General features: G+C 33.6%; 1 protein-coding gene across 1 annotated transcript in view; it reads left to right on the top strand.

Moving 5' to 3' along the window:
• Positions 1 to 26,516, top strand: part of GNAT3 (G protein subunit alpha transducin 3) — a 40,794-nt gene extending 14,278 nt beyond the window's left edge. Inside the window, exons 3-8 of the mRNA XM_063100184.1 lie at positions 2,193 to 2,334; positions 7,362 to 7,519; positions 11,077 to 11,205; positions 22,946 to 23,075; positions 23,267 to 23,420; positions 26,326 to 26,516. Coding sequence (XP_062956254.1) covers positions 2,193 to 2,334; positions 7,362 to 7,519; positions 11,077 to 11,205; positions 22,946 to 23,075; positions 23,267 to 23,420; positions 26,326 to 26,516 — 904 coding nt within the window. The remainder of the gene's footprint in view (positions 1 to 2,192; positions 2,335 to 7,361; positions 7,520 to 11,076; positions 11,206 to 22,945; positions 23,076 to 23,266; positions 23,421 to 26,325) is intronic.
• The last annotated feature ends 498 nt before the right edge of the window (positions 26,517 to 27,014 follow it).

Here is a 27,014-nt window from a genome sequence, read left to right as displayed (position 1 = left end):
CACTAACTGAATAAGTTTGGGGTAGCCGTTTAATTTATCTATGTCTACATTTCTTACCTGTATAATGTAGATAATAATTTTATCTACCATAAAGGGCTTATTGTAAGAAATAAGAGGATAAGACATAAAGAACCATGCTTGGCACATATTGAAAGCTTGATAGTTGTAAGCATCTATTTGCTCAGAATGATCCTTCTTTCTAAAATGTTCTCCTTCCTTCTGACCACCTGAAAATAATTGTTCATCTATGAAAAATCAGCTGATCATCACTGCCCCTGGAAATTGTTCCCTGTGACATGTAAAGTTTATCACTTTTTTCTTTTCTAGTGCATCTTACCACATGCAGATATTGTTACTATATATTACACACTCTTCAAGAATCTGTTTATATGCTCTTTCTTCCTATAACCCAGTACTCTCCAACCGAATTTTACATAATGATAGCAAGGTTCTACATTTGTGCTTTCCTATATGGTAGCTACCAGCCACATGTAGCTTTAATAGCCACTGGAAATACAGCTTTACAAACAAATACGAAAAATGTGTGACTGGGGAACTGAACTTTAAATGTCATTTAATTTTAATTAATTGACCAGTGGCTACTGTGCTGTACAGCAGAGCACTAATCTATATGTCTATGTGTTTTGGGGGAAGAGGGACTTGCATAATTTATTCATTCTCTTTAGCACATAACACGGTGTGTTACCAAAAATGCCCAATAAAATCTTACTATTTGAAAAAATCTATGAGCCAACTTGTTGCTAGGGAGCTCTGTTTTACAGAAATTTATCATGCAGCTTTTAGAAAAAGCATGTCACTTAATGTTGCTTAAAGTCCAGCTCCAATTAGACTTTGTTAAGTCTGCTTTTATCATTTTGCTTTGTGATAGATATTTCCTCATACTCTGAAGAAAGGATAGCAGGCAGAACTTATTCCACTATGAAAACTTAATTGCCCCAAGTTCATTCACAATTACCATTTTAATTTAATAATTAGTTTTCCAATTTCAATTTTTGACAGAGAACTGGGATTTCTTTAATGAAGTTATTCCTTATCTGCCCATAAAGACACTTATTTATTGAATTTTCTACAACCTTTAATGTCTATTTTATTTATTTATTTAAGTTATTTAATTGTTTAATATAGCAAGACAAACATGGTCATGTTTAAAGGAGAAATGCAGCCATTATTGATAATCAAATATAAGAAACAATAAATAATAAATATAATACAGCCTTTATTCCTTTCAGTTAGGAATCCTTATATTTGAACATTTTAATATCTTCAAGGATATTAAAGAGGCATTTGTATTCTTTTTTCCCTCTGTGCTAAAGCCTCTATGTGCGTAGCCATGACACACATCTTTAGTAATATGACATCCGAAAAGATACCTAATGAACACAAAGCTCTTCAAAAACAATAAGAAAAAAAGCAGAACAAGAATATATTATGCAATAAAGTATAATTAGCACATGCAAAGATTTTAGCTTTTAATAGGTAAACCTATTTTAAGTTATTATTTATTCTAACTATTAGTAAAACCGTGACTTTTGACCGAATCAGTGGAAAGAAGAGAAGAGGTCAGCCAAATAAAATGTCTAGGCATTTCAACTTTGAGAACTCAGTGGCATGTACACAGATGGAAAAGTGAAAAGGGATTTAACAGAGGGCAATTACCTGCATTAAAAAAAGATGCCTTTGTTAATGCTGGAAATAGAAAGCAGGCACTCCTATTTTCCAGCATGTCTTAAATGGTAGGAAAAGACATGAACGTTCTGCTAAATGACTTCACTTCCTCTAGACACTATATTGTAAACACAACACCAAGTGTCAGAACTCTGTATGTATCCTTGTTCTGGGAATCTGGGAATTTTTCTCTTGAAAAGAAAGAAGCTTTCTAAGTAAAATGCTCATGATTTACTCATTTTAAAAAGTGTTTTATCTAGAACAAATCTTAAGTTCTCTTCATATTTAGCCTGGGGAGCCCAGAAAGAAAACATTGTATTAAACAACAATGATAATAAAAATCCAAAGGCATAATATTGTTCAGATTTAGCATATACATATGGTTAAAATTCTTCCTTTTTTAAGTATTATGTACTGCAATTTTATTCAAGCAATTTATTGTTAATGTGCTTTAGTGCTGCAATCAATTGTTCAACTCACAAAAGCTTTTCATATTTAAATTATAGGATCATCCATAAGAATGGTTACACTGAGCAAGAATGCATGGAATTCAAAGCAGTAATTTACAGTAATACATTACAATCCATCCTAGCTATTGTGAAAGCCATGACTACCCTTGGGATTGGCTATGTGAATCCCAGAAGTGCAGTAAGTATGCAAATAATGACAGTAGATCCTAGAATAAAGTGTGAACCATACAATAGTAGGACTTAATAAATTTGAAGTACTAATCTATACCAAAAGTTTAAGAATATGAAATATGAGTTTTGGAAACATTATTTAGCATAAGATTTCTTCTTTTCCTTTCCGTGAAACTTTTTTACTGTGCACTATAATCTTGTTCATCATTAACTGTTTTCCTAAAGATCAAACATAATCTCAAATAATACACTATAATAAAAATATTTTGTGTGCTTGCTAAATACAAAAGAGTTTATTGCATCAATCTACAATATCCATGCATTTATTTTCATAGCTTAATTATGAATCATTTTATGGTGACTTTTAAATAACACTCTAATTACCATTAATGTTTGATGATGATTACAAAGACTGTGGCAACAGGGAAATGCTTATTTTATAATGTTAACTTTTTAAAAAATAATTCAAAATTGTGTGAGTAAATAGAATATTGGTATACTTAATATACTCAAGTAGTCATAGTTTTGTTTATAAGGTAACATCAAAGTAATTCCATTTTCTCTCTATTTTACATTTTGTAATATAATCATTTTATGCTAAAATCCACCAAATATACTCTGTTCATACAGTTTATAAGCAAATATTTAAAGCCATTTTATTTGGCTAATAAAACATATAGTATTCTCCAAAGAATAGATGATCCCACCCCAAAAAAGAGTAATTGAGTACATTCCACAAGAACTCACCCATTTCTATATGTCTCCTCCAGGAGCAGCTGGCATTCTCCTGAGGATGTCCATTGAACTGTTCCCAATGTAATTTTTAGATGCCTTGTTTTAGAAACAATAGAAATAGAGAGAAAGGGTGCAAAAAGGACAGAGAAGAAACCTAGGCTTGTACTTTCCCTCCTTCCCACCACCAGGTTTAGGGTTAGACCGTGTAAATGACCATTGGAAGTCTTTAGGATGAAAAGGAAAATTTCTTTTCCCGGCTGTTAAAGGAAAAGGTAAATGCCTTTCTTCCTCTTACTTTTCTCCAAAGAGCAAGAAAATGAGGAGTATACCCTTGGGGCAGATAGTTTGTAAAGGCAAATGACAGGGGTTCTATAGACTCTTTCATTTCGAGCTTTCCACACAACTTGGCCCCAGTTAAGTAACCTACTTCTTTGTCTCTCGTTTCCCTCTCACGTGCAGGAGGGGAAGTTGGAGGAGTTGAACTCCAAGATCCTTTCATTCTTTCTCATTCTATGACTTAGTGATCATGTTCTTATTTAAGGGTAGTTGAGTTATCTCTCTGACCCTGGTTTTTACTAAGAACCTAGGATTATAAACTGGCCCTTAAGAGACAATCTAGTATAAACCCCTTACTTTAAAGATGAGAAAAATAAGGCCCACAGAGGATAAGTTGGTATAAGTTAAGTAGCTAAAGTTTAAGGTAAAACCCACTTCTCCTGGCTTCCATTATAGTATTTGTCCCTATGCAAGGATTTTTATAAAATACTTTTAATAATTAGAAATATTTCTTTTCTTCTAGGCACTAATAGTTACTGAAATAGGTGTACTTTCCAAATTCCTTCAAGAAGGGTTTAATTATGCTCAAATTTGTATGTGCAATATTCCATGTATTTGTTTCAGGGAAGTTGAAAATCACAACTTGGTCTATTGCTACTTATTTAAATATACTGTATGCTTCATATAGCCCAGTTTTTGTAATTCAGTAAGCCAGTCATTACTAAAGACCTGATTATGCTGACTAGAAAGTAAAAATAAGTGTAATTTATTCAAACTGTACATTAAATGGTATAAACTGAGCAACTTAAGCAACACTAAGCAATTGTCATGTCTTAAGGAATACCTATGTTCTCAAATATCAGAACATCACAGTTGTCAGACACTATACTACATAGTCATATTTTTATTTCAACTGATGTAAACTCCAGCATTTTTAATCACAGTCTTTAGTATTTGATTTTAAGATTAATATGCTCTCTGCCTGGTTTAAACTGTTTATTCAACAGATTAATTGCTAAACACTTTACCTATGTGTGGCTTTCAGAATTCTGATGTCCGATGGCTTTCTATTTACCTTTCAGTTTGTTTACTTGTACAAGTTTATATATTTTGACATTACCATTTGCACATCATCACACAGATGACCATTCAAAGAGAGAAAGTCATGATAGAAAATTTACATGAGCTTTGTTAGTCACTGGTTCTGCAAGTTTGGACAAGTTACTTAACCTCTCTAACTTTTAGTTCCTTCATTCACAGAATATTAGTGCTTTCATCATTGAATTACAATGATTATGAGGTCTGAGCTAAAAGCATATTAATTTTATTTACTTATTCATTCAACAATATTTCAGGCACATGTTCTATGGGTTAGGTTCTGTTCTCAATCTTAAGAATGTAGAGGTGAATAGAACAATAACATTTCTGCCTTATTATCTTTATAGTCTAATATAAAAGATACAAAATAAATGGAGAGATAGGCACTATATAGGCAGTTATAAGTGCCATGAAGAAACATAAAGAAGGGTAGGGCGTTAAGGGGATGGAAGAGTGGAAGAAAGGGTGGTCACAGAAGGCTTCCTTGAGGAGGGAGTATTAGGAACAGACTTGAAAGAAATAGGAAGTGAGCCATAGGAAAGACATGAAGGAAACAACCAAAACAACCAATCACATGCTCTGAAGTGGTGGCCAGTGAGTTCAAGGAACAGCAAGGAGTCCAGGGCATCCTGAGGCTTGGCTTGAGGAGGGAGGGAGGGGGAGCAGGAGCAGGAGAGAGAGAGAGACAGAGAGAGAGAGAGAGCACCCAATCCCTTAAAAACATGAATTTTAATTCTTTAAACTCCATCAGCCCTTTAATAAGTACAGAAGAACATCAAGAACTGAAATGCACTATGTTCAATAAAATGTTATTTATGGTTGAAAACAACAACAACTGTATATTGCCAGGAATTCTTAACTCAGGCTGCACATTTGAGTCACCTGGAAACTTAAAAAAATACCTTTGCAGGGCCTGATACCCAGAGATTCTGAACCGTTTTATTGAGGTTGGTGTTCTGCTGTCAATATTTTAAAGAGTACATTACCCACGTGCTTATAATATGCAGCTTGGATTGAAAATCTTCACCCTGGGCTCTACCTATGCATGCAATAATTTGAAAAGTAAAAGGTGTGGAGAAACAAAAACCAACCTGGTGGCATGGTTTGCCTTTGGGGGAAGTACCAGGATTGAAAGGTGGTCAAAGAGGACTTAATCACATTTAAATGTTTAAAGTGAAACTATATTCATGATGCCTATACAAATAAAGGGTATTTAAATTACAAATGGAATATTTTAAAAGAAATGAGATAGCATATTAGTTTGGTTTATAAAGATATGCTGAGAAGATATATATTTTTTCCCCCGTAGGAATAAAACTGTGTGAGCAGCTGTTTCATTGCATCATTTGCCGTCCTAAATGGCACTTTAATGTGGAAGGAGCCAGATAGGACAGTGCCAGCAAAAGTAACTGGATTGTATCTCACTGGATTTGCAGTTCTCTCTCACATCCATCTAATACGGAAGAAGGATTTAAAAATTTAGCTGGTGTTGATGCAAGAAAATGGGGTCAAGCCTTGACTTTGGCCATTTAACAACTGGTCCAATGATTATCTGATCAGTTTGGGTTTAATAATAAAATCTGATGGTAAAGAAAGAAGAAACAAGGTTTTTTAGTCTTAACAGAGTCTCTCTTGAACAATAAGAAATATGCCCTTAATTTTTTATACACAGAACGGATTTTTGATAAAATGGTGAAATGAACCTGTAGTCAATTTAAAACAATCATATCAGGAAAGCAGCAAGTTCTTATCAGACATGCATCATTGGTAGCAGCCTGCCATCGCACAAAATGTGCTTAGATTTGACTCCTCTGATGCATATTGTATTTACAGGCTTAGCACATTAACTCTTGAGAGTTTTAGATACTTCACATGTAAAACCTAGAACATTTAGTATCTATCTCATTCTTGTTCTGAGGATTCTGTAAGATAGTACATGTGCCATCTTGTGAATTATTGTAGTGATATGCACTACAATGATTATGAGCTGGATGGGATATGAGCTTTGGAGTCTGACAATTAGGATTTGAGCCCAGATTCCGCTGTTTGCCTGGACTATTGCCATGGTCAATTTAATTACTCTGAAACTCCCCCATCCCCATTCTTAATCTTTTTTAAAAAAAGTTCTTGTCATAAAACGGTTTTGATTATTAATTAAAATAAATTGTGAACTATAGTATTCACTGAATAAACTTCTATTTCCTTCTTTCCTTCTAACCTCTAAATATTATCCCAACAGCTAACACAATGCTTGCTTTTTTTTTTTTCTCTTTTCTTTTCTTAATGAACTAACCTCTGCCCTGTTGATTCATTCCGAAAGCATGCAATCAACAACACCTACAGTGATGTTCAAAAACTTTACGTGGTTTTAAATGTTTACCATTGCTTATTTCTACTATGACAAAGCGGTAACTGATGGCAAAGAATATTGAACAGTAATCGTTTTTTAAATACAATTTTAGAATACTGAATTTATTTTCCATTTATATTCTAATTCTTACTTGTCATTTTTTTCCCTGAAAAAATATATGACTATAATCAAAGGAAGACAAAATGCCAGACTGGATCAGTATCCTTTTCTTTTACCCCATCAGTTTGACCCTCTGCAAACTCAATGGATATATACATCAATGTATTGTTATCCTTTCTGATGTCATATTCAGAAGTCAGTGATACATACCAAAATATCCTGATTTCTCCATATAATATTTTATAGTTTTTGCAAAGGAGAACTCTTCTGGACATCAGCCAGCCATAATAAGGAACTTTAGTTCTATTGCCCTTAATATATTTTGAAAAGATGTTCAGCAGCATTATTAGCTAAAAGAATTTTTAAAAGTCATCGAATCAAAATGTTTTATTTAAAAATAGAATATGTGATTCCAAAAACGCATTTTTATTCTTCTCACCAAAACGTTGTTCTAGGAAGACCAGCAACAACTTTTTGCGATGGCAAATGCCGTTGAAGATGGTGGCATGACACCTCAACTGGCTGAGGTAATAAAACGACTGTGGCGGGATCCGGGAATTCAGGCCTGCTTTGAAAGGGCATCTGAATATCAGCTCAACGACTCTGCAGCTTAGTAAGTGAAGTCATTTGGACAGGCTTTGCAGTTGAAACATTTAAAATTAAGAATTATAATTCGGCATACTGTGCATTTGTAAACACAACTGAGGAAAGACAATGGCTTTTCATTTTATTATAGTAAACTAAAAAGCAATTAAAGAGAGATAAAAAAAGAACAAGGTGACATAAATGAGACATAATATAATCAGGGAGCATTTTAATATTGAAACTATTTGCCTAAGAAAATATATACGCTGCAAATATTTTTTAATTAAAAAGAACTAACAATTATGCATAGTGCCCAATTGGTTTATCACAGACTGGTGACATGCACATCGAGGTTTTTGGCTATTCATTTTATCTACATTAGTGTTACTGAAATTGTCTCCTAAGATAATTTTATTAATGACATAATGTTTTGGCTCGTTGGATTGATGAACATGATCCAAAATTCTAAAAGGACGTAATACATTGATTTCCAAAACATTTGTGTACTGTGGGATTCTTTTGGAGTCTCAAGAAAGATTATATAATTTTCATAGCCAATATCATCCAGTTAGCATTAATTAGGTATAAGGAAATTAGGAGCTTGTGACACTATTTATAATTTCATTGTCAAAGTGTTTTAAAATTTCCTTTTAGCAAGTGACTCTTAACCTATCCTATTATATGTCTGCAAGAGTCTTTGCACATGTATGTAAATATAATCTAATTACTGATTTCATATTTCTGTCCATGCACGTGAATGTGTAAAAAAGTATAAATATAGTCTTTTTAATGAACCCTCCCAACAGAACATACTAGCAGCACTTAATTAAACAAACAAAAAATAGTAATGTAAAAGTGAAACAATGAACGATCACGTGAAGACAGAAGAATGAAACTTGCATGACAGCTGAGATTTTTAATCAGACAGAATGATTATGGAGAGAAAAGACACCATATAAATTATAGCAGGAAAAAAACAGTCTTGTTGTGATTACTCATTCATCTTTATTTTAGACCCCAAATTCCAATGGGCACACTGCCTTTGGAGGAAATTGCTGCTCTTATCTCTCTGATGAAGGAGAGAACGGGTGTCATTCTGTGATTACATAAACTTGAATAACTTCTTTCATAAGTGTCTCAGTGCCTACCACATTTTAACAGTAAAAAGAATCTTTATAGTGTAGTAAAACATTGCTTTTCTATACCAATCACTGGTAAAGGCAGTCACAATGGGTAAAAAGCTGACTATGGGACAGTCCCATAAAATGTTGGTAGTTAAATTTCTGGGGAAAGAGTGAGAGAAAGACAGACAAATAGGTAAGAGTGAGCTGCCATTAATAAATTTAATTTTGGATATATGATACAATAAAACATTATTTTCCCTTAAAATATTGAAAGAAATATAATTGCAATTATATTAGCATTGCTTTTACCAAATTAATTATTTGCTTTGTGATAGTGAAAAGTTATTTGCTAATTACATATTTAAAATGGTATTTTGTTTAATGCTTAAAATATGTTTTATGTTGGGACTATCTCCCTTATTATAGATTCATATTAAAAAAATTATCTGTTCTTCAAATTAAATACAATTAAAAATATTGATGTGCATTCATTTTATGAATGTTGCCTATATTGTAATAGTTTTTGACTACCCAGATTAATTTGCATAGCAGTAGAATAACAATGGGAAAGCTGATTTTCCCCCTGTATTTCAAAAATGTTTCTTATCTAAACCCCAAAATTAAAGTGTTGACTATTTTTTCTGCCCTTAGGTGTCCTTAAAAGGAAAGTTATATAAAAGCTTACTAAGAAAAATTGTTAAATGGCCATTGCTTTCTTCCAAAAATGAAGAGCAGATTTTTTTTCAAATACTGAATTACATTCACATTGTAAAGCTGTAAAATCAGATTGGTACTGTATCGTATGTCTATTTCATACACATTATGTAGAGCAAGATCTCTAGCATTTCTTTCTCCCTTTCTTTCCTTTTCTTTCTTTCTTGCTTTTTTTTTTTTTTTGATGAAAGTAAGATATTTATTTACTCAAATTTAGAGATACTTCAAGTTGAGGCTAACAAAGAGGTGAATCTAATCAATGTAAGGGAAAGGAAAACTGTAGTTGGCAACATAACAACCCATCAGTTCCAGCCCATCAATTCCAGCAAACTAAAAAAAAAATGGCAGTGGTAACCCAGGGAAAGGTTTTAATTAAGACTATATGGTTTACTGATTGGGGCCATCCAGTACTCTATTTAAATTCCATATGCTCTAAGATTTAACATAGACTTCACCAGGAAAAATACCATTTTTACATAACTGTAAAAAAAATTAAGTATTTTTCATTTAAACCACAGGTATTGAGGGCTTCTGGTTAGTCTAAGTCTTAAACTACAGGCTTCAACATCTAAATACCATATTTGTTGATTAAAACAAATATTTTAAATGTAAATTTGTCAGTCTGCTTATGCCTCTGCTTTGCTTGAAATCACTTTTATATGCAAATAAAAGTGCATTAGAATGTGTCTTTATCAAAGCTTTCATTTAGCTATCATTAAAATGAATTTAATCTTTATTTTTGTAGGTATGTTTATTTATTTTTTTATTACTGCCTGCACCAACTGACCAAGAGTATACCTACCACATACGCAAACTTAGTCAATAGGAACTTCACAAAAGGACTTGTTTCCCAGAAGTAGAAAGTAAAACTAGCAAAATCTGCCAATCCTTTCTTTGATACTTTTATATCTTGATTTATCACTTTATTTTTAACCTAATTTTTATTAGAATAAAACAATGGTGATAAATTTTCGAATTATACATGTTTCTAAGGTATACTTTTATTTTTGCCCTTGGCCAATACCTCTTTGGGACACTTGCCTATTCTTAGTTTCTTTCAGTGAAAAATTACAAAGATACTCTAAAAATAAATTACCCTTATTGCTATTGAAATATTTTTAATGATAAAATAACTTTATTTAAGGCATTGCACTAGGTGCTAAAGCATAACAGTTCCTCAACTTAATCCCTGAACAAATTCAACTTTTGAACACTAAGTCACATTCAGCTGGATTCTCAAATTCTGTCTCATAGAAGTATTCTAATCTTTATCTTTCTATTTAAGCTATATAGTGAATTTGGTTCAATATAATGGCCAAATTTGGCATAAAAACATTACTATGCTATTACTATTTGTATTTAAATTTTTCACATAAATGACTATATGGCTAAGCTATTAAAGCCTTTTTTTTTTAATATCTGTGCCCTATAAAGAGAAATTTTGTTTCATATTCCTACCCATATACCAGCAAATTTATCAACTAAGCCTCATAAAATACAGGTTAAGGCAATGCTGATTTTGCTGCCCTAGAAGAGGCCCCCACAGATAAGTGCTCTGCAGCTCCGCAACAGCCCAGCCACCAAGCTCTTGAAATTCCAATGAGTAGAGTTTGAAAATAACCAGTCTATAGTTTGTTATTGTCAACAGACCTTAAATTACAAATTTATTTGTACTAAATCCTGGTGTCTTCAAATGCAAAGTTAAAAATATGAGTATATATACTTTATTTCATTTTGTTTTCATTAGCTACCTGAATGATTTAGATAGAATAACAGCTTCTGGGTATGTGCCAGATGAACAAGATGTTCTTCATTCTCGAGTGAAAACAACTGGAATCATTGAAACTCAGTTCTCCTTTAAAGACTTGCACTTCAGGTAAAAGAAAATGTCTCTTCTAACCATGAAAAGAAGTATGCATCAGGCTCAATATTTCTCCATGGAGAAAAGCACTAACCCACATTCAGATGCAGTGATCCTTGGGCATGCTCACTCAGCCTAGTTCACTTTCACCACCAGGGAGTGTCCTTTACTGCCCTCCTGTTGCCCCTCATACCACCCCTCATTCTGAGCTTCATTCCTCCTTCCAGGCTAAAATGCTTCTGTCTTGATCAGGTAGGAGCTAGATTTTACTTTTCTCATATTTAACGCTGACATAGTACTTTGCGCGGGTGGGGGGGGGGAGAGGGAGAAGGAAATATATTCAAATAACATTTAAGCAACAGGTGCCAGGAATCCTATGTCCTTTGCCTTTCTACTCTCCCATTTGCTTGAAATAGTACCATTACATCTATTTCCTTAATTTTAAAAAATGCAAATAATTAAGAACACAATTATTTGAATGTGATTCTATTTACCAGAATAACAAGGAATATTTTATAAGCATGTTTTGGGTATGAAAATCAGTCATAATTTTCATTGCAGTTTCATTATGAAGACCTTCCTAGAAATTCTTTTGCAAAATCACTCATTTCCTATACTCATTAACTATATAAGGAATGGAAACTCATACTATAGTGTTAGAAAATATCCCTTGATACTTAAGCACCTTTCCCTGTGGACTGTGGACAAGATGAAATATTAACCATTAATACCAGGTTCTAGCTGTATCCTTCCATAGTGAAAAAATCATGAATAGCAATGACAGTGTATATTATTGAATATAATAATTATTCTGATTTGAGCATCACACATTGCTCACAAGTACTGATATTCAACTCTGTACCCCACAGATATGTACATTCAACTGTTACAATAAAAAAAATTAAATTAAAAAAAGGAAAGAAATACAATTAATAAGGAGATTCATACATCTAATAATTTGAACATTTTTAAAGAGTAGAAAAACTATTTGTAAGGAAAAAGTAAGAGAATAGTAATTAGTCAATATCAAAAACACTTTGTTTCAGGGAGATAAAAGCTTTAAAATTTTTAAAGTATAAAAACTGGTAATATAAAATATCTAATTAGAATAGCTATTATATAGATAGAATATTTCAATTAATATGAAAAAAAAAAAAACTCTTCAAAATTTATACCTAAATTTCAGGCCCATGAATAGTTAATTTTCTGAAAGAAGAGCCAGAGATGAAACCAGGGTAAAGGGACTGCACAGATGCAGATCAACATCATCCCTTGCTTGGTACATGTAATAAAAGTCTGTCATCAGTCCTGGCTCCACGTTGTATTCCTCTCTGGCAACTACTTTCTCCAGCCTCCTGATCTTTGATACAGTTTCTCTGGTTTTCCTTTGGGAGCTTCCTCCTGATCTTTGATACAGTTTCTCTGGTTTTCCTTTGGCTTCTCTCCTCTGCCCCTCCTGCCCCTGTAAAGCATTTTTGACACACTTCCTTTTCTGTTTTGCCCTTTGTTTTCCTCTCCAAATTTCTCCCTGAAACACAGACTAGAACTGACTGAGGGTCTTGACGCTGGTCAGATGAAAGTTCTAACCCCATGCTCTCCAATAATTAGCAGCAGGAGTTAAGGAACACAGTTCCCTTTTCTTTACTTGCCTGATAAATTTGTTGTAAAGATTAGATGAAGTGCAATCCTAGCAGACAGTTACAACTTGATATAGTTTATCTTGCATAAAGCTAATGACAGTTTCTGAGTCCTAGATTATCTGAATCATAAAGCCAGTTTTACAATTAATGTCACCTATTGAACGCCTAAAAGCTCACAACTTTGGTCACTCGCTACACCAACCAATTTAGTATCTCCTCAGAAACAGTCACGCTCATAAATTATCTTGTTTATATACTTGTTCTCTAACATCCCAAGTCTTAGGGCCTTTGTGTTTGCTGGGCTTTTTGCCTAAGGAGCTGTGTTCCTGGATCTCTGCAAGGAATATCTCCTTCTTATCATTAAGTTCCCAAATCAAATGCCATCTTCTCATGGAGCTTTGACCATGCTATCTATTTATCATCCCTGCATATTCCTGTCACCATTACACCCAACTGCAGACTGGTAAATGTTTAACAGCAGGCTCTCTTGGGTAGGGAGGCAAGGAGGGAGGGTTAATTTGTAGCTTGATAATTTCTTTGGGGTAAATACCCCTACCATGGCTAATTTCAACCTGCCAACATTATGTCACTAAATGCAGAGTTGGAAAGAAAGGCAAATAAACAGCTCTCACTAGTCTCACTAGTCATGCCAGCGTGGGCCATCTCCATTATAATAGTGACACATCACACAACTTTTTTCTTTTTTTTTTTTAAACTTACCAATATATGAGATTGCCTTTTTTCTTTATTTGTCTTCTCTTTTCGTTTCTGTTTCTGTCTCATATGCCCTGAGCTCCAGGAGCCGGGGGCCGTGTCTGTCTACAGCTCTCCCTTCAGGGCTTATCACAGTGACTAGCACAGAGTAACCATATAGTGATTTCTGTTGAATGAGTAAATACACTATGCTTGCACTATCTTTACACCTTCACAGGAACATGAGGAGATGTGTTTTGCTGTCCTTATGAAGGATAAAGAATCAAGAAATGCAGGCTAAAACAAGGTGAAAGATTTTCCCAGAGTCTTACATAGAAGTAGTACAAATGGGATGAAAATGCACATCTTTTGTCTTCATAGACTACACTCCTTACATTGTATGTCACTGATGGGTTTTTAAAGAAATTGGGGTGAAAACCATTCTTTTTCTGTAGAGTAAGTGCTTCTTCCAGTGGTGTGGGTCATTTACAATTCCTTTCACAGAGAAGGGGAGAGGGAAGATAAAATGACAGCCTATCGGGAAGATGTCTTTGAGTTGGCAGGGTCTTGTGCTACATCACAAGTTTGTGCACTAAAACTGTGTTTGAGATGATTGCCAGTGAACGCAAAACCTCAGAAAATCATGTTCATTTCCTGGAACATCTCTTTTACTCAGTACCAAATAATATAAATAACCATAAATTTTAAAAAATCATATTTTGAGTAGAATACGGCATTTGCATTAATTTTTTAAAATAAAATATTACTAGATAGATATTTCCAGCATACTAGGCCTCTTCAGATTAGGCCTGCAGACCCCCATGGGTGCATAATCCATTTCCTCTGGCCTGTTGTAGTTCTGTGGTTGAAGTCATACAGGAAGGTGTTCTGTTCTACTTTCGTCTATTGCTGGCCCTGTATGAAGGAATAGGAAGGGTCTTGCTAATTCCCTGCGACAGTATCAATGCTAAAATGTAAGGTGTTTTGTGAATTGGATTGTGAAGCACAGTTAGGAGTTATTCTGATATAGCATTCTCTTTACTGTACAACTACTATCTCTGCCATCCGCTAAAACAGGCTTGGAACTGTTCTGTTTTCTTAAGAGGTTTTGCTTTCTCTCTGACTCAAGATGGTGTGTTATTAAAGGTGTCTTCTGTGAGGAAGAGGATGGAGTAGATACTAACTCCTTACTCAAATGCAGGGAATTTCTTTAAAAACAAGTCTTTATTTAAATAATAACATTTTGAAAATATTTAAATTTTGCTACAAAATATTTAATTTTTTTTCTTAAGGAACTATTTAAAATCATGTAAATACATTTTTTAATTAGTCACAGCAATTGACATATTAATCCTTTAATAAATTCTCATAGTTAAATCACTTTTCTTTCAGGTGCTGAATAGGATTGTCCAAAGTGCACAGGCTTTTGTAGTGTAGATTTCTGCTGTAATTCAAAATAGGAAGTATAAAAATAATGTACCTTCCAACTTCATTTCAGCAATTGCCCAGGTTTTAATATATTTCATTAGCATTGATTTGTATTCACATGGCATAAATCATTCTATGACCATTTAAAGCTAAAGATTTAATTTACATATTAAGTTAGACAACTCTAAAATTTTAAACATGAACACCAAAATGGAAATTTTCTCTGCCAAGGCACTGTATCATCTTTATATATCATCTAATTTAAGGAAAATTACCTTAGAGTTCTTATCAAACCAGAACTCCAATTGTCAAAATGATTAAATAAATTGTCTTTACAGATATTAGAGTACTATGTAAGATGAAAATGCAATGCAAATGTGAGCCCATCTACTGTTATAGAATAGTTTCTCAGAACAAGTAACTTAGAAATAGATTTATAAAAATTTATCAAATAATTATAGAGAAGTAACTTCCTCCCTAATTGTTCCATGATTAAAAAAACAAATTGAAAAGAAACTATATGGGAGCCAAAGAAAAAAGGTCAGCGACTATTACAATGTAGAGCTTTGGATTTCGTATATTTAACATAACTATTTTCAATATTGTTTGAGATCTGTGATATAAAATAAATTACCATCTTCCTGAAATATGAAGTTGAATCATGTACACTGTGCTCATTTGTGTGGGGTATGATTCATTTCAGCTGAGGAGTGAGTCTAGTTGTCTACCCAGAAGCTATATCTCAATTTAGTTTTGATATTCTCTATTAGATCTCATAGAAAAATAACTCATGTATACTATGTGTTTGTTTCAGGTATGTTCATGATTAATATGACCAAAATAAGTTATGTAAAATGATGTCTAATTTATTCTAACAGACTTTATTTAATAATTTCATAAATTATGTTATTCAATAATCAGAGAACTATCTAGTGGGCATTTAGAGTTCCAAATGCACATGCACATGCACGCACACACACATTTAGTAGAATGTATACAGCACAGAGGTACTAACACTTCTGGGGATTTGGAGACCCTGGTTCCTTTATGGTTATAAGTCCTTTTGATTCTGTTTTTTAACCATGAGCAATTAAGGAATTTATAAAGACCTCTGTGCATATTCCTGTCTGCAAGTATCTACCCTTCTCTATTTTCAGAATCGGGCACAAGGGAAAGATTTGGTTGGATCATTTTACTATGGCTGTGTAGTGATGACTCCGGTCCACCTGTCGACCTCTCATATGTAGGCATCTTAACAAGCTATACCAACTTTGACAGAGTTACCAAACACCTTCAAAACATCTAACGAAACAGTTTAAAATAAATATCTACTCAGGTTAGATCTTATTTTTCCGTAGACAAATATATAGTAGAAGATGTCAGAAACTGATTTTTCAAAGACAGTCACGTGCTTATATGTTAAGCAAAGACATTAACAAATAAAACAGCTTCAGAAATATTACTGATTTTTAGCTATCTTAGATTTGGTAATAATTTTGTAAGAATTATAAAGGGCAGATTATTTCATAATAACCTCTTCAGATATAAAGTGTGAATAATCTTGTGTGGCCAAATACTTAGCCAACTGTTTGACATAAACCCATAAAATTCAATAGCTTTGCCAATTGTTTTGCACTATAAAACTCAATTGTTTAGTCAACTATTTCACATAAAACCATAAAACTCTGATGGCTTGCCCTATATTAATGCCATGAGCAATTTAACAAATAATCAATGTTCAGCTGCCACTTAAAAGCCTGGCCTGTCATTTTTTAGCTACATCATAAATACCAATCACTTAAAAACCTTTTTTTTTTTAACTTTAAGAATCTTAACTTAAACATCAGACTTAATAAGGAAATACATATTATTCCCTGCCCCCCCAAATTAAATAAATAAGATAAAAACTCTTTACCTAAAATGAGGACTATAAATTCTATTCAATATCATTAAGGCTCTGGTAACTTTCTTCAGGAAATTAAGGATATTCAAGCATGTCTATTCTCCGAATTAATTGTATATTATATTTTATCAATCCAAATGTTCAGGCAGCAAATATACATATTTTGCTCAGATTTTAATTCTGTTGTTTACAAAATGGTCACAATGGAGTTTTTGTTTTGTTTTGTTTTTGTTTTCATATATAAGGGTGACCTCTACAGTCAAATATGTAAGTAAATACCACACTTTGAAAAGTCCGAATTGTTTTAATAGGTTCTAATACTTTAAAACACTGTGAAATAAGGCCTAAATGAAAATTTAGAGGACAAGCTAAAATTGAAAAGAAATGTACAAAAAATAAACTACTACAAAAATAGCAAAACAAAATGTAACTTTTCTTAGAACTAACATGGTGTCCAGGAGAATCAATATAAAAGCAAAACAAAACTCTGGCCCTTGATCCGATTTGCTAATGAATGTGTCAGTCCAATAACAGCAGATGGCATTAGAGAAATGTTCAGTGGTCCCTGGACCCATGTCTCCTAAATAAATCTGCACAGAAAAAAAATATATGGTTCCTCAAGTGAGTCACAAAATGAGAAGATTATAAGCATTCAATCTAACACAGACTTTCAGAAGCCATTTTATCAATATGAATAAAATACTAAGAACCAGTAATCTTTGTCTTCCCTTCCTTGGGAGAAAGCTAAGCCTGTTAAAACCTGTTTATTGGAAGCTGCATGATATGCTGAAAGAATACTGGGCTAAGGGTCAGATTACATAAGTTCCACCCCTTACTAATTATGAGTTTGGGAAGAAACCACTTAGCCTCTCAAAGGCTCAGTTTCTTCTCTCATATAATGGGTTTAATACTATTTTCCTTTCTGACACAAAGAATTGTAATGAGGAACAAATAAAACTATAAATATGAATTTATCAAGCAGAGCACACAATTTTAATATGGCTTTTATAAAACCATAAGGTATTACTCCCACTATTGTTATTTATGACAGTTGTATGCATTTCCCTGAAGATGGGAGTAGCCACCTCTTACACTGGTGTTAATATATCTCCACTAGGCTGCAAAGAAGCTGGATCATTACAGCAAGTCAGAACATAGCTAGTGAGATTGCTGGGCTTGCTTTCACTGTGATTTTCCTTTTGGAGTTTCTTCAGATGTTTCAATATTTGGAAAATCCATTTGAGAACACTATGTTGCACAAAATAAATATGTAGGAAATATATAAAGCTCATTTTCCCCCCTTTCCTGAAACTTTTATGTTCCCCATTGAGTCCATAAATTAGAATTCCTGTACTTTGATAATTCTTAATATTATTTCTAGGGACCCCTTGCCAAAAACAAAACAAAGCAATTCATATGAAAGAAATAAGATTATCCTCTCTGAGGTAAAATGTTTGGTCACCATGTAGGGAATCTGAGCAGTTATACAAAGTCACTGTATTGCTCCATTTCTGTTGCTTATAACAAAATACTTGGAACTGAGTGATTTATAAGAAAACAAAACTTATTGCTTACAGTTTCAGAGGCTGAGAAGTCCAAAGTCCAGGGAACATATCTGATGAGGGTCTTCTTTGGTGGTGGCTTTACAGCAATACTGGGGTCTCACATGGCAGAAAACGGTGGTTCGGAGAGAGAGAGACTCTCAGGTGCTCTCCTTTTAAAGCCCTCAGAACCAAGCCCCTGACCACCATTATTAACCGTTCACAAGAGCATGGTCCTACAATCTAATCACCTCTTCAAGGCCCCACCTCAACTACCGTAATAAGATTTCCCACCCTCAACAGTTACAGAGGGGATTAAGCTTCTAATAATGATCTTTGGGGGATACAATTTAATCAATCCACAGCAGTCACCTTAAGGAGACAAGGATTTCCTCAAACTGTTAAGATTTGAATATGATCTGACTGAAAAGGTAAATGCGATTAAAGGTAGAAAGTATGAATCAGAGTGGAGGTAAGTGGGATAGCTGGACATAAAAGCAGAGAAAAGGAGACTCAAAAGCAAAGGCTAGTTCAAGTCTTGCTTAGTGGAGAAAACTTAACCAAGTTTTACTGGAATTTGGTTTCCACGGCACTGCCATCCCTACTATGGAAACCGAGTATTGGGCTCTTTTAGCACAGATATTCCATTTATCCAATTACTTTTGTCCTGCTTCCATGTTTACTTAGTATTCCATTAAGCAAATCCTGAGGAGAAGCTTAGAGCAAAGGAGGAGGGAAGAACTATGGAGGTTCTTACATGTTAAAATCTAGTGGGTGTGGCTATAAAGAGTGGTCTTAGTTTGAAAAGCTCACCAGGAGTTTAAACCTGGTGATATATACTCCACCCTCAACTCACCAAAATCCACAAGTGAATGCATCTTCATTCAATCACAGTATCATATTTCCTTGTGATGAACAAGTAATTCTTAATACATTCATATATAATCAAATGGAGAATATACGTACAACAAATGCAGAAAGTCTACATTATCTTCATTAAAAGAATGGAACAAAACCTCTCAGAAGGATGAGTTTCACGTTTTTGCCCAGTGACCTGCTTGACAACACATAGAACTACTGCCTGGCCTGGGGAGAGGTGTGTAGACTCCACAGTGAAGATCATTCCAATCCACCAGTGAGGGTTTGAGAGCTAACCACAGGCACTAATGCTAGTTGGGGACCTCTGGTCTAAGTAAATAGTTTTATACTTAACAAGTCAACAACTTTAACAGCATAACTATCACATGCACAGAACCTGTTTGAACCTATCAAGGTGCCTGGTACATAGTGGCCTCAACAAATATTGGTTGAATTAATAAGCCTTGGGCAAGTCACTTACGGGCTCATCTGAAAAACAGGAATAATAATTGTACCTATCTTATAAGGTCATGATGAGGTTTAAATAAGTTAATCGTAATATGCTTATATGCTTGGCAAATAATAAACTCTTATTAGGCATGTTAAATTAAAATTAATCTATTACAATTGGTGATATGAGAATTTAAGGAGGAAATAAAAGCTATGATCTGAACTATTTCTATTTCTCCCACATTTTATATAGTTTTGGTAATTTCAATAAAGGAATAGATAAAATTCTACTTTGCAAAGTCTGAAAAATACCGTTTGCTTTTATGGATTAACAAAGCACTTAGCTAAAAATGTAAATATCTGAATGCATAATTATCCTTGCTTTCTTAAGAATGTTCACTGATTTTTTAAAATTAAATTTATTGTTTAATTTTTACATAATGTAACTTAAAGAATTTTGACTGTTCTCTTCCTCCATTTATTTTTCAAGTCTGAAACTGAAGGTTTGGTAATTAGCAGTACATATAATATTCTTTATTAACACTGAATTTAAATTTCCAAACCATGTAACTATTGAACTCTTAACCATATCTTCAACATTGTGAGCATCTTCTCTTTTAATCTACTTCCAAATGGAATGATTTTGCATTGGTGCATATGTGTGTTTGTGTGTGTGTGTGTGTGTGTGTGTGTGTGTGTGTGTGTGTGTGTGTATATATATGAGGAATTTTAGTTCAATATATATGTTCTCTTTTTCTCTACTTGGTTCATATGTGAAATGTGAAGTACAATGTATTTAACTTTTGATTCTCTTCAGTACATCAGCTGGTCGGCATTTTAGCCTCAGGTATAGTTATTACTCTTGAAGTGCATACAGCTTAGAAGCTTTTTGGTACTTAATATCTTGAGCTTAAACTATTATGAAAGGCCCATAATTTCTTTTTTTGCCTCTGATTTCTTCCTCATTAAATCTATCTTGTGGACTCAGATCAAAATGATCCACACAACAACAAACAAACAAAAAACGTCAGTTCCCTACCTAAAAATCCCCCATAGTCCTCCATTGCTTGCAGTATAATATCTAAACCTCTCATGTAACATGAAAGAGCCAGTAAATCCATTACTAGCCCCTCGCCTCCAGCTTACTCCTGCCTTCTCAAATACTTTGCTCTTGCTGTTTCTTCTGTTGCCTTTGCCTGAAACATTCTTCCCCAGGCATCCACTTGGCTCAATCCCTCGTCTCCTTAGGTTTTTACACATCTGTCATCTACAATTTCTGACCACTCCGTTTCCAATTACCACAATGGTCCTTTTACCTAAGTACAAAAACCCACCCCTTACACTCCTATCTTACACGGGTATATTAAGTCTATTCCCAAACACACACACCCCATCACCACCATCAGATTATAAGCTTCTTGAAGCTGAATCTTTGGTGTCTGGCATATGATAAGTGCTCAATAAATATTTGTTGAACAAATAATGAATGAATGAGTGAATAATGAATGAATGTTAAGTATTAGGACATATATTTGAATGTCCTTTCTCTCCATGTTCCCCAACATATAAATGACTTGCTTACCCCAAACATGCCATGCTCTCTCATGCCTTGATGACTTGCCCATGCACATCTCCCCTCCCCCATTCTGGTGACATGGAATGTATTAATCTACTTAGCAAATATGTATTGCATGCCTGTTGTGTGTCAGGTACTATGCCAGGCACTGGGAATATAACAGTTACTAACATAGATCAAGTTCTTGCCCTTTTGAGACTGCTGTTCTGTTAGGGACATGATACATATTAAACATGTTAAAAAATAAACAAGCCAGTTAATTATTGATTGTCAGGATTTCTATAAAGGAAAGAAAGTGATGCCATGGAAAGTAAATGAGATATACAATTTACATGGATGCTCAAGGAGGCTTCTTTGTGGAGGAGATATTGATGCTAAGACCTGAAAGAAGGAGGCAGTCATAGAATGAAGAAAGAAAATTTTTTTACAGGAAAAAGAGACAGCCTGTGCAACAATCCTGTCATAGTAAAAAGTTAGGTTTATACTACCTTTATATAAAAGAATAGCCTTGTGATCAGACTGAATTAAAAAGAAGAAAGTGGTGTGAAATAAGTTTAGAAAGTAGGCAAGAACCAGGACAGCTAGGGTCTCATAAGTCATCACAGCAAGTTTGTGTTTTATTCTAAGGAAAAGGGAACCCATTGGAGGGTTGTAACCAGAAAAACAATATAAAAAGGAATTTATTAAATTTATTAAAACATTAAATTAATTACATTAAAACAATTCTGAGTGCTGTGAGAATCAATTTGGGGGCTGCAAGAATAGAAACAGGGAAATCAGTTAGAACACTTTTGTAGTGGCCCTGGTAAGAAATGCTGGTGTCTTGTACAAGAGGAGAGGAGTTAAAAAGAAATGGATAAATTAGAAACTGTATTTTGGATGTGTAGTATATGGAGATAAGGAGGAGGGAGATGTTAAGAGTAACTTTGTCCACAATAGTGACTTTTACCAAAATACAAAAATAGAGGGACGGCCAAGTTTTCAAACACCTCCTCTGAGTAAGTTTCATGGTCCTTCAGGTTGACTTAAATTTTCCGATGTGCTCACATTGTACCTTGTATATTAGAATATTTATTACATAATACTATAATAACTTACTTGTTTTTCTGTCTATCAGACAGCAAGCTCTTTGAAGATAGTGGCCATATTTTTTCATCTTTGTGTCAGTAGACCTAGCACAGTGTCCAGCACATAGAACACAAATAGTAATTGTTTGAATAAACAAATGAATGTAGGAAGAGCTAAGAGAACAGGCAAGAATCAGAGTATCAAAACTATAGCAACTTCCAATCTTCTTGTAGCTTCTGTTTTTTCAAGAGAATATGTGTAAACTTTGATCAAAATCTTCTAAGGCTAATACATTTTTACTAACCCTCTAAACTGCTTTAAATTTCCCAGTTGCTCAAATTCAGTGTGCGAATTATTTTACTCTAGTCTGCATGAAGACAATAGAAAAAACAAAATCACCAAAAGATGAACTTTCTCTTTTTCTGTAGTCCTTGAGCTGCAAGTTGACCAGATAAGATTTAATTTATAATCAATAAAAATCAAAGTAATACCTTTTAAAGATATGCAAGCATCCATTTACAACTCCAAACCTTAACCTTAGTGCAAATTTTGAAAGAAATTTGTAAGATTCATTATTCATTTAATGTATTTTTTAAAGAATGTTTGATGTAGGTGGACAGAGATCAGAGAGAAAGAAATGGATTCACTGCTTTGAAGGAGTTACATGCATTATATTTTGTGCTGCACTCAGTGCCTATGACATGGTCCTAGTGGAAGATGAAGAAGTGGTAAGTCTAATAGGAAAACAAAGCCAAGGTAAGAAACAAACGTTTGTGCTTTCCAATAGTACTACCACACTGCCCAACTCAGTGAAGATGTTCCAAAGATGGATATTATTTCTAGATCTTTGTTTATGAGGCCTAACATTCACACCTTGCAAATAATAATCCTATACATTCTTGTCTCTTATTCCTAACAGAATAGAATGCATGAAAGCCTTCACCTGTTCAACAGTATCTGTAATCACAAGTATTTTGCAACAACCTCCATTGTCCTGTTTCTGAATAAGAAAGATCTCTTTCAAGAAAAAGTAACCAAGGTGCATCTTAGTATCTGCTTTCCAGAATACACTGGTAAGATTAATTCCAAAGTAGCAAATTCTTGTATAGACATATTTTTTCCTATCTGGATCTTGACATCTAATATTTATGAAGATGAAGTGCGTGATCATTTTTTTGAGTCATGTATGTGATCCAAACTATAAAGAATCTTACAAATAAAGAGGAACCTTTTCTACACTACCTACATTTTTACACTAAAGCAAAGCCCTAAGGAATAAACCAGAAGAGGTTAGGTGAATCAGGGTTGCTACTCTATGAAATGTAAACTGTAATGTCGTCAACATTATAATAGGAATGTAAATCTTATTCAAAACTGGAATTTTTCGTGTATTTCCTAATGAAATCTTGTAATGCTTTGTTAGATCTCAATGCCTCTTCGATGTGTGAATTGTTTCCAAAGGGATAACATGAATGAATTTGAGAATAGTGCATTTTCTCTTTTTCTGGTTTCCCTAGGTCCCAGAATTTTAGTGCTGGTTTTGTTAGTCAGTGCCTATCAATGTCAAGTTTTGTAGAAGGATTTTTCCTTCAGAGAATTTATTTTTTACAAATACTTGGATGTTCTGTTGTTAACAAATTATGTAAGATGGAAATATTTGTAATTTTTTTACCACAAAATATTAGACAATTTATCTAGAAACCTTTCTTTTGTCAAATATAACAGAAAAGTTCATCAAGGGAGACATATATTTTGAGAAAATGTACTGTGTATTAAGAAAATATTTGTTTGCAATCCATAGTTATTTTTATAAGTATTGATATTAATTAAAGAATATTGGAAAACACAAGACACAAAAAAATCTTTAAGGCTTATCATTCAAAGTCTGAGTTCTTTTTATAGTGTGGAGTTCATGATATTTTATCTCATTTTAAATTTACTATTTTTTTAATTGATTATACATATTCACAGCACACAGACCTGACCATCAGCACCTGTGCCCAGGATGTGGTAATCAGATCAATACTATCAGCATGCCACCACTTCAAATTGCAATTGAAATATTTATAATTTAAACAAATACAAATCCAACTTCACCACTTAGGTACATGGAGTAGTAGCCCAAATGTTACTAGGAGCATGGCATTCTGTCAAAAGTACATGTTTATACAAGCTAATCTATGATTAGTGCTTATATCTTTCTTCTGTAATTACAAATATTATCTATAACATGCTCACACATTTACCATGTGATTAAATATAAGGATGATTGTATATTGAATATTACAATGAAATACACTCATAATTAAGGGCTTACATATATACAGGATATATATATATTTAAGTAATAGGGTTTATTTCTTAGAGCTGTCTTTAGTTTATAGAGAAATGTACTCTGAACAGAAAGTATAAGGAGTTCCCATATAGACTTCCTCTCCAGTCCCCTGCCACAGTTTCCCTATGATGTATTTGCATCTAGCATTGGTGTGGTACATTTGTTACAACTGATGTACTGATATTGATACATTATTAACTAAAGTCTATAGGTTAAAAGGTTCACTCTTTTTGGTCGTGTGTGTTTCGCCAAATGCATACCATGTATCCACCATTACACTTTTCTACAGAACAGTTTCACTGCACTAAAAATTCCCTATGTTTCACCCCTTCTCCAGCCACTGGAAACCACTGATGTTTTTACTGTTTCTGTAGTTTTGCCTTTTCCAGAATGTCATATAGCTGAAATCATATAATGTGTAGCATTTTCTGACTGGCTTCTTTTACCCAGCAATATTTATTTAGGCTTTCTTCTCCATGTTTTTTTGTAGATTGATAGCTAACTTCTTTATATTCCCGAAAAAATCTTCCATTCCATAAACAAACCTTTCACCTATTGTAGAACATCTTAGTTGTTTCCAATTTTTGGCACTTATGAAAAAAGCTGCTATAAACCTCCATGTGCATGCAATTTTTTTGTGTGGACATAAGTTTTTAGGTAAATACCTAGGAGCACGGTTGCTGGATTGTATGGTAAGACCAGGTAACTTTGTGAAAAACTGCCAAAATGCCTTCTAAAGTGACTGTACCATTTTGCATTCCCATCAGCAATGAATGAAAGTTTCTGTGACTTCATATTTTCGCTGCAACTGGTCTTGCAGTATTTTTGGATTTCAGCCATGTTATATAGTTTTAAAGATTGTCCTCCGTGGAACTTTGCTCCAAGTTACAATAAAATGGGGAACAAAACTTTATCTCCTTTGGAAATCTTTATGGTACTGCTTCATCCTGTGTTGAATCCTCATGAAGCATATTCTTTTATAAAGTCAATCAACTGGCCATTTTTAGCTGTCCTGTATTTGTTAGCCTACCTATTTTATTTCTATTTTTTCCCAATTGACCCACTGTATGCCCTGCTTCTAGACTAAACTTTCTCAAGCTCAGCGTTCATCATTTTACTCATATATAATTTTTCTCTTCTCCCTTCTAGCCATCTCTCAAGGTGCAGCTCAAATACTTCTTCCTTCTGCAGCTCAGTCATCTGCTGTCTCCATTCTTTTCCTCTTTTAGTTTGTATTAAAACATGCATGCACGCATGAGAACACAAACACATGGAGCATTTTATATATATATATATATATATATATATATATATATATATATATATATATATATATATGCGGGTTTGCATTATTCACTTTGTTGTGTAAATATGTTGGTGTTTCTACTGTATTGTGAGCTTTTTGATGCAGAGGTTACATTTTAGCCACCAGAAGCTTCCCATGGAATAAGCATAGTTGCCAGGACCAAGTAGATGCTGCATAAATCTCTGATCCTCGACCCTTGCCATTTTGATTTTGCAATACTTAATACACCAAATAGCAGCACACAAAGTAAAAACTTGAAACTTCCTATACTATTCCGAGTTTTATTCTTTGTAACATGCTATTAATATTTACTTCTTTAAATTTTTTGTTTAACAAGGGCCAAATACATTTGAAGATGCAGGGAACTACATCAAGAACCAGTTTCTAGACCTGAATTTAAAAAAAGAAGATAAGGAAATTTATGCCCATATGACCTGTGCTACTGATACTCAAAACGTCAAGTTCGTGTTTGATGCTGTTACAGATATAATAATCAAAGAGAATCTGAAAGACTGTGGGCTTTTCTAATCAATACTTTTCTCATTCACTCTTACTCATGTATGCTTTTCAAGATATAAAAGAAAAGGTGCTGTGCAATGTATTTAGTTTGAGTAGATATTAACTTTTCTAGAAGTATAACTAACGTTATGAAGCAAAAAGTTTTCTTGCAAAATTTTAATGTATTGTTGTCTGTATATGGGATAAGTTTCAATTTCTATGAAACATGAAGAATGGTGATGTCTTTGATGTCCTTGGGTCTAAAAACATATTTTGGTAACTAATGGTACATTTCAGTAATACTGAATTTTCTTGGAAATAAACATCTGCATATGGCTTATTTTTAATCATACAGTAATGAAAACTGGAATATTCCATATTATTTCCATTGGCCAGATTTTGTGAGGCATCATTTTGCTGATAATGCAGCCACTCTTGTATGGTACAGAGTATTCAGAAATGGTACAAGACATTTATTAATCAATTACTCCTCTATTTAGCAGCTGTAAATGAAATGTTTGCTATACA

The sequence above is a fragment of the Cynocephalus volans genome, chromosome 6, assembly GCF_027409185.1.
Source record: "Cynocephalus volans isolate mCynVol1 chromosome 6, mCynVol1.pri, whole genome shotgun sequence".
Taxonomy (NCBI): domain Eukaryota; kingdom Metazoa; phylum Chordata; class Mammalia; order Dermoptera; family Cynocephalidae; genus Cynocephalus; species Cynocephalus volans.
This window is presented reverse-complemented; position numbering and strand designations above follow the sequence as displayed.